At 39.7% G+C, this 9,730-nt stretch overlaps 1 protein-coding gene across 1 annotated transcript in view; it reads right to left on the reverse strand.

The window, feature by feature from the left end:
• si:dkey-106n21.1 (solute carrier family 23 member 2) overlaps positions 1-2,456 on the reverse strand; it is a 64,546-nt gene extending 62,090 nt beyond the window's left edge. Inside the window, exon 1 of the mRNA XM_023276597.3 lies at positions 2,160-2,456. Within this exon, the coding sequence (XP_023132365.2) occupies positions 2,160-2,231 (72 nt within the window). The 5' untranslated portion in view covers positions 2,232-2,456. The remainder of the gene's footprint in view (positions 1-2,159) is intronic.
• Between the last annotated feature and the right edge of the window lie 7,274 nt (positions 2,457-9,730).

Raw genomic sequence — 9,730 nt, forward strand, 5'->3', positions numbered from 1 at the left:
CAAATAGTGCTTTTCGGAAATTCAAGAGAAAAAAAATCCTGAAGCAATACAGAAATGCCATTTGCATTATAGAGATTAGAAGAATTTTTTTTTCTTAAATTAGACAATGTACTGTGCACTTCCCCTCAAACAAGTTCACTGAACTCTCAGTCCTGCTGCTGTTGTTTGCTTCCCCTTGATAGTCAAAGCAGTTTCTCTACAGTGAATATCCAACATGTTTAGTAGCCAAATATGCCACTGACCTGCTTCACCTCCTGTTCCACACAAACTGTGATGTTTTCGACTGTAAACATTAGGTTTGTATAACAGTTTTTTTTCATTCAAAAACTGTGAATCCTAATCAACATCTTTGCTTTAGCTAAAGGCTTCTGACCTGTTTAATGAGCAGAGTGAATCATATTGAAGATTAGCAGATGACTGACCTTCTGCTTATTGATTTGCACACTCCTCAGAGAAACATGCATGCACAAGTACACATATAGTATGTGCCATATCTGACAACATAGCTGTCCACTGCAATGTATTTTCTTGCTTCATTTGAAATACTGCTACTTAAAATCTAAAATGCAAAAATGAATCAAAAACTTCCCATCACCAACACTAAAAACAACACCAGCGTGGAGCTCAAGGGTCAGAGTCACTGTACCGTGGCGAGGTTCCTGTAAAAGTAAATATATTCCATTTGACCATCAAGCTGGCCTTTGTTTTTGGAGTTTATCCCATTGACACCAGATACCCTAAATGCACCGGCATGGCCTGACTTCCCTCGCACTGACAAACAAATGCTCTCTTGTCTATGTTGCAGGAAAATGCCAAAACCACATTTACTTTTCCTTTCAACATTTTTGCTCTCGTGAGCTCCAGAAATGACAATTCTGTATTCGCTGTATTGTACAGTAACAAGATGGGACAAGGAAAAAGGAAGGCAGAAGTCATGGGTTTCACTGATTACCATATAAATCTTAAGTTACCCATTTTTTAAACAAAAAATATCAGAGACAATGAGGATCATTGCATTTGCTGGAATTGTTTTGTCCCACCGTTGAAGACGCAGATCCTAATTTGCTTCCATCTTATCATGGTTGGAATCAGTTATCTGCAGGAATTTGCTTTTAACCCTAAACACTGCAGAAAATCTTAAAAGGGCACTAGATATGCTACTCAGTTGTTGACATTAAATCTAACATAGGAAAAAATATATATGCCAGCACAATGACACATCCTTTGTTTGTTAGAAATGCAGCATGAAGTGCCCCGTACAGATCATGTGTCCATAACTTTAGAACCTTCTCCGTCTGTTTTTTTTTCTAAACTTCTAAGCTCACAGAGGATGGAGCTCATAAAAAGCCTTTAATGTACTTTAATCTGGTCCCAACGGAGCTTAAATGCACCAGAAAGACGAAGAGGTAGACTTAATGTGAGACTCATCTTGTGGACAACATACTTGAGCATTAGTGGAAAAAAACAACGCACAATGCTAGAAAGAGAGTTTTGTCAAATACATGATCAAAGTCTGAAAAATGAAAACTTAATCTGGATGATAAAGTTGGCAAGCTCCACTGGATTTGTAAGCTTTATAATCCCCATTTCAACATATTTGAATTCATTTTAGGTTGGGCCTTTGTATGCAAGTGTCAAGTATACGATACAAGGTTGAAAATAATGAATGAGGCCCTGTGCCTTTGCATGTATATTTTTGCAGATGTTGACAGACTGACATGTTGACTCAACTGCTGTCAAGCTTGTTTTATGTTCTTATTTTTCTAAATTCTTCAGTTGATAGACACAGAGAGAAAAAAAGAAACACCAACCCTTCACTCAGCTGTGTACACTTGCACACCACATGCAGTCCACTGTTTTTACCATTCACACCCAAACACACATACACAAACACACACACACACACACCGCACACCACAACTTCAGTGTACTTCATTCAGTTCGTGGTTCTTGGTTGACATTTTATGATTTCATGGCTCACCACAAACTTTGAAACTGTGCAACCAACTGCATTGAAATATGTTGTCTTTTGTGGAACACGTGGTGACTTTGGTGATTTCACATTCCACAGTGGCTTATATTTCACACGTACTCGTATTTCAATTCTGTTGGTGTCACAAAGTCAAACTGCAAATTTAGAGAGGTGACTCTTCACTTACCCCAAATGCAGGATTGATCGTCCCGTGCTCCTTGAGTCCCAGCTCCATCTTCTCCTCTGTAGTCAGATGCATTCTGGTAAAAGAAGCAAGGTGCTGTACAGTTGGTTCTGTAGGCTACAAATACACAACAGCACACGGTGGGAGTACAACTCGGACTGACCGCAGATGTAAAGGGGACAACGTGATCAACCACCTCCGTCACCAGGGAAACTGAGTATCACAGTAAAAGAAAAAAAGAGAGGCTCTGTTATTTTGTAATCGTCTCTCCGGCTTTAAAACGTTTCTGGTCTGCTGCTCAGCTTTAGTTACCCTGACTTACGGTCATGTGCCTGCTGTTGTGTGACGATACATCTACTGAGGGTAAACAAGCACGTTTGTCACATGAATCTTTCATTTGTCACACTTGTCTACATTTATCAATGGTTTCTGAGTTAAGAAAGTTGGTTAATAAGTGTCTCTCTGAAAAGACAGTTCAAGCCCTGGAATCCACCTGTGGTACAATCATTACCATGTTACCATCTGACACAATAAAATACTTGACATTCAGATAGAGCAATAATTATCATAGCTTGTATTATGTCACAAACACAGCATTGTGTCTGACTCACATTATCTCAGATTAGGTGTTGCTGCTCCAGCACTAAAGCCTGGGGTCATGGTGCATTCAATTCATAGTCAGAAGCTTGTGTTATACTTTCAACTCTCAGTTACAACTTGCCTTGTTACTTTTCCAACTTTCGTTTTATACTACCATTCAAAAGTTTGGGGTCACTTTGAAATGTCCTTATTTTTGAAAGAAAAGCATTTTTTTCCAGTGAAGACAAGATTAAATGAATCAGAAATGCAGTCTAGACATTGTTAATGTGGTAAATGACTATTCTAGTTGGAAATGGCTGATTTTTAATAGAATATCTCCATAGGGGTACAGAGGAACATTTCCAGCAACCATCACTCCTGTGTTCTAATGCTACATTGTGTTAGCTAATGGTGTTGAAAGGCTAGTTGATGATTAGAAAACCCTTGTGCAATTAAGTTAGCGCTTGAATAAAAGTGTGAGTTTTCATGGAAAACATGAAATTGCCTGGGTTACAACAAACTTTTGAACAATAGTGTATAGTAGTATTTTTGTGTTTTATCTCAGCTGACTTCAGGTTAAGGCAGGGGTTCAGACAGCTACACATACAGACAAAGAGATTCGCATTCATACCTATCAGTTTCCAGTGAAGACAAGATTAAATGAGTTATCAGTTAACCTGAGCATGTTTTTGGACTGTGAAAGGAAGCCAGAGTAGCTGGAGAAAACCCATGCATGCACAAGCAGGACATGCAAACTCCATGCAGAAAGATCCTGGGAAGGCCGGGACGTGAACTGAAGATCTTCTAGCTGCAAGGCGAAAGTGCTAACCACCACCAGCCACTGTGCAGCCTGGCTCTGTTTAGCTCTGTTTAATCCTGGAGAAAATGTAAAACATCACGAGTGAACAGAAGAGACAAGTTTTCTTAACTAGGTCTCAGAATGTCAAGTGCTATATAACCATAAATCCAAGGTGGTGGAGTTGGTCCTAAAAATGTGGTTCCATACAGCTAATTTCTGTTCCCGTTTCAATGAGAGGCGCAAGTACCGTGTGGGTTATGTTCACTGACTTCAAGACAAAGTAACCAACAAAATTAGGCCAAATAAACCAAAGTTAGGCTATCTACTTCTTCTTGTTTAAATGTAAAAGTTTTTAACTCGCTTCAGTTCAGTGTTCAGCATTCTTTAAAATCAAAGCTGCAATGTTTCAGCAAACTTTATTAAATGCAGCCTCAACAGAATTATGAAATCCCTAATAAAGCCTGAGTTGTCACTGGTAAACTATAATTAATCATAAATAACATTTTGTGTCACCATCTCATTAAAGATAAACATTTTAGATAAGGATGCCTTCATGGTTCCACTCTCTAATACAGTTCAATACAATACAATACAATACAATAACTTTATTAATCTCCAAAGGGAAATTCAATTGTCTGGGGTCTCATCTATTTACTTTAGAATTAAATAGTCTAATTGCTGATGGTAAGAAGGATTTTCTGAATCTTTCTGTCCTGCAGTGCAGGGATAGGAGCCGTCCACCACCGATGTTTTGTTGTTCATTGAGGCAGATATGAAGTGGATGATCCATGTTTGTCAGAATGGCCTTCATCTTGCTCAGTGCACGTCTCTCCACCTAATCCTCCAATGAGTTCAATCTGATTCCAACCACAGAGCCAGCTTTTTTAATCAGTTTGTTCAGACACCTTGCATCCCTGTTTTTTATTCTGCCTCTCCAGCAGACTGCAGCATAAAACAGGACACTTGCTACCACAGATTGATAAAACATCTGCAGCATCTTACTGCAGATGTCTAATGATCAAGATCTTCTGAGGCAAAACAATCAGCTCTGGCCCTTTTTGTAGATTAAGTCTACATTTTTGGACCATTCCAACTTATTATCAAGGTGGACACCTAAATATTTATACGATGTCACCACCTCGATGTCCACATCACAAGTGTTCACTGGCTGAAAAGGGGGTTTGGATCTGCAGAAATCTATGATCATTTCCTTTGTCTTTGAGGCATTGAGTAGCAGGCAGTTTTTGTGACTCCAGTCACTGAAGGCACTTATCAGATCCCTGTATTCACCTTCATGTTCATTTCTGATACATGCCATGATAGCAGTGTCATCAGAGTATTTCTGAATATGGCAGGACTCAGTGCTGTATTTGAAGTCAGATGTATACAGTGTGAACAGGAATGGAGCCAGGACTATTCCTTGTGGAGCCCCAGTGCTGCTCATTAATGTCCCAGAAACACAGTTCCCCAGCCTGACAAACTGTAGCCTTCCTGTCAGATAATCTATGATCCAAAAAACACAGGAAGGATCCACTCCCATCTCTTTGAGCTTGTCTTTAAGTATGGTGGATTGGATGGAGTTGAATGCATTTGAAAAATCAAAGAACATGATTCTCATATAAACTCCAGGTTCCTCCAGATGAGACAGGGGACAGTGAAGCATGAAGAGGATGGCATCATCCACTCCAATGTGTTCTTTGTATGCAAACTGCAGGGAATCGAGTTTGTCTTTGACCTCAAGCCTCAGTAGGCGTAGAACCAGCTGCTCCAGAGTTTTCATGATGTGTGAGGTAAGGGCAATAGGTCTGTAGTCATTGAGTTCAGCCAGACATTTGACTTTTGGTACCGGTACAATGCAGGATGTTTTCCATAGAGCAGGCACCCTCCCCAGCTGTAGACTCAGGTTGAAGATCCTGTGGAGAGGTTGACACAGTTGTGCAGCACAGTCTTTAGGCAGCCTTGGACACACACCATCTGGGCCAACTGCCTTCCCAGAGCAAAGTCTCCCAAGCTCCAACATCACCCCTGTCTCTGTGACTGAGAAGGTTACAGAGATGGTGTCCAGAGATGGTACTGAGACGGAGGAGGAGAAGAAGGAGCTATAGTGGGGATTTCCATATGTTGAGGAGAAGAAGGAGGAGCAGCAGAGGAAGTAGGTGTGTCCACAGTGTCAAATCTGTTGAAGAACAGGTTGAGTTCATCAGCCCTTTCCACGTCACCCACTATTGGCTTCCTTTTCTTTTTATTGTTATGTCCAGAGATCGTACTGATTCCTCGCCACACATCACAGATGTTGCTCTGTTGAAAATCCTCGCTATCTTCTTTTTGTATTCCATCTTTGCCATCTTCAGTCTCCTCTTCAACTCATGTTGTACTTCTGAGTCGCCGTCTCTGAAAGCTTTTTTTCTGGTTGAGGATTGCCTTTATGTCGCTTGTGATCCAGGGTTTGTTAATAATGCAGTTTTTATAAAAACGTTTATAAGATGTAATTAAAGGGTTTATTATTTATGATTAATAAGTATTTTTTAATGCTTTATAGATCACTAACAAGACAGATGCTGCCAGGTTGAGGCAACTCTTCTTCTTACAGCAATTGATTTTGCTCCTCTCTCTTCAATTCATCTGGAGGATCCCCCAATGGAATGTTCAACCACTTACTTACAGAAAAGGGTGGCAGGGTATCAGTATGAAAAAGCCACTGATAAAGAGTTGATTAACATTTATAACCATATTGTGTATTCCAGTTATTAATTTAGTTATTTTATCCTGACCACAGTAACTTCCTACTGACACCGGGTTTCCAAGTACTAACGCAACTGACGTTACTGGAGTAAAAATGCTGCTAAACCCATTCTGCAATTGCAGCCTTGATTCAAGAAACTGAGGTTTGTGAGTAACCAACATGTGTCTTCTTACATCATTTCATTCAATGAGATGTTTTTGAGACTGTTTCAAGTTGGCGATGCTCAGATATGGCGCCGACAGGTTATTTTGCTTATGATGTGTAGTTCGTCTTCTATCTTCAATCTTCTAAAACACCTCTTGCACACCATGCTGTTTTTGTTCCCAACACTGGGTTTGCCTGTTAATGATTTGACTGTCTTCCTCTTTCCAGCTCCTTCATGCTTTTCCATTACCATTTTTTCTTCATTTTTGCAGCAACTTTATGCAGTTTCCATCACTGGCACCAGGTTGCCAGTTACTAATTTGGTTAATTGCAACTCACTTAGATGGTGTTTTACTGTCTCCATTGCTGTACTTGAATAGGCAGTTAATTATTCAATATCCTTATTTCACTAACCTCATCCTATTTTTGTTACAGGCTCCGATATGCCAGGGTCCTGACAAGTCCCCCAACCCCAACAACTTGTGATGACCCTCCTCAGAATGATCATTCTTTGTGCCATTGTTGTCATTCCTCACAGGAACTTGCCAGTCAGAAAACGCCAAAGGATTAGATTCCAGCCTTCATAGACATAATGGTCTCCAATGCAGAAAATGGGTTCTCAAATGACTGACCGAACATAAACAGAATTAAAATCGCCCCTCTATCAAACACTTTGATATGGCTTTTTGAGGGTCTACTGGACACAGAAGCAACGACATCTGCAGTAAACCCACTGCACCCATCACAATTCAATTATTTAAAAAATTATACGAATAATAACAACCAAAAATTATGATAAATCCCTCTGTCTATGTGATTAATACGTAAATTAATACCAAGAACACATTTACAAGGAGCAGCGCCGCAACATACACATTTTGTAGCCATGTTTGAAAAGACAACAAATGTCTGTAACCTTCATGTAGCACTTAAAATGAAAATATGCTATCATTAGGAGGGCTAAGGGCTAAGCTAGGGAAAGGTTCGACTCTGGGAGCTGAGTGAGGATTAATGAGCACAAGACACAGAAATGATGTTACTGGTAATATATAAATAAATGAACAGAAAACACTTGAATGTATCAAGGAAAATCAATGATCAAAATAATAAAGCAAAATAATAACAAAGTTCAGAAAATCAAACATTCACATAAGATTCACCTGTCATTCAAACATTCCAATCCATTCAATCAATTGCAGATGACAATAAAGCAGATTCACTTCAAAGCAATTTAAAGTGACTGTCCTACAAAATGTCAGTGATGCAACGGCAGTTCTTGATTCCGGTGAAAAGTGAATGCGGTTCCAGTGTTGCCAATGGGGTGCTAATCAAAGTAATTAATCCATGAAACAAATCCTACCACACCATCGGGGAAGGGATGGAGCTGTTAGGCTTGAGGCCTGCCAGTGAGTGGGGTGGGTGAAGGGGTGAATCTTCTCAGAATGTTTCCAGTCTTTTCAAGGGTAGCTCACCATCCATCCAAATTCGCTTTATCCATAAAAACCTAACCTGTTCAGCAAACAGGCTTCATCATTATAGTCATCATCAGTCTTTCCAGGTTAACACTCATCACATCTTTCATTAGTTGCTCACCAATGTTCAGCCAAATATTTGGTTCATTGTGGTGGCATCCAGAAATCCAAGGGCATGGTTGTAGTGGTGAAGGCCTGTTAGTATTAGCTTGAGCATTATCTATGATACCAAACAGCTTTCAACTTGTTTAACATGATATTTAACTCACTTTCCTTGATGCGCCGATTTCCAGGATTCCAGGCTGTTAAAAGTCAATAGTTTTGCAGAGCTGAGTGGTGTGTTCCTGCTGTTCAAGTGGCTATTGTGTGTGACTAAACGAAGCTGGATGTGCTTCAAACAAAGGAACAGTGGTGGATTCCAGGTGGGAGAGACTGCAGGTGATTGGCTCAGGTGTCGTGAGTGACAGTGAGAAGGTCCAATACTATGCAAGTGACTGATTGTGACTGATTGGCAGTTGTCAGTTCATGTTGGGATTCCTGATGGCCAACAATGAACTATGGCAAAGTGAGTGCTACATTCAGTTTCTCAAAAGATCCCAAGTGGTACTGGGTGCTAAACCTAAAGCCTTAGTTCTATCATTATAAGCTTTGAAATTTATCCACAACTGAAACCTTGCTTGACCCAAACGTGCTCCTTCCTGCTCCCATTGCCATGCATGCTCAGGCATCAGACACACTGGGTAGGCGAAAACAAGCATGAATACTATGTTTAACACAGCTGTCCTGCATGCTAAATCAATTCACTTTTCTGTCATGCCATCTTTGGAAGACTTGTCACGAGAGTAGCAGTCATTGAGAAAAGGTTCAGAGGCAGCTGAATTTCAACACAGTTAGACATGGACAGATTTGACCACAAATAAGAAAATAACATTTATTGCACAAGTTATAAAACATTTGGTATTGTTGGAAATAAATAAAGAATTGTGCAAAATATGTACTAGGCTGATTTAACATTGGTAAATAGACCAAAGCTTACCCTTTTTGATGTGTTTTCAAAACTGAAGACATCGAAGCTATGAAACAACACATTTTTTTGAATAAAAGGAGCACACAAAGTGCAAATGTATGTTTTGCATTTCCTACTTCAAAGTTGAAACTTGCTGCTGTGGTAAAGTTTTGCACGATCTCTATTCTCTCAAGCTGCTTCATGAGGACATCATTCAGGATTTTTTTTTTTTTTTTTTTACAGTTTTGAAACTGATTCTACATATGCTGAGCATTTGACTGGCTCTCTTTAACTTTATACCCCAACTAATCTCAAATCATCTCGGGTTTAGAATGGTGATGGAAGACAAGTTATTTTCAGCACTCTGCTCCTTGGACAAATATTCCTTACAAAACCTGACAGATGGGTTTTGGGTTTTATCCTGTTGAAAAACTACTTATGGTTTCACTAAGCTAACACTAGATGGAATGCTGTTGTTGTAGAAAGTTGTGGTAGCCAATAGTCAGACTGATTAGGTGTTGTCTTGAATTCAAAATGAATTTCAACAAACACACACCATCACACCTCGTCTATGCTTGAAACCATGCATGCAATCAGTTTACTTTCTGAAACCAAAAATCTGGGAAGTATTGACGTAAGCTCTTGTTTGAGGTACTGTACACTGGAAAATTCGGAGGCTGTGTTACAGATACTGGGGCTCACAGACTCAGGCACAGGACAACGGAGATACATCAGGCAGGTGTAGGAGTTTAAGTATGATTTATTTACAGAATCACAACAGGAAATGACCTCACAAAAGGTCATTCAAATGGAAGTGAAAAACTAGAGTTC

The sequence above is a fragment of the Amphiprion ocellaris genome, chromosome 3 (genome assembly GCF_022539595.1).
Source record: "Amphiprion ocellaris isolate individual 3 ecotype Okinawa chromosome 3, ASM2253959v1, whole genome shotgun sequence".
Classification (NCBI taxonomy): Eukaryota; Metazoa; Chordata; class Actinopteri; family Pomacentridae; genus Amphiprion; species Amphiprion ocellaris.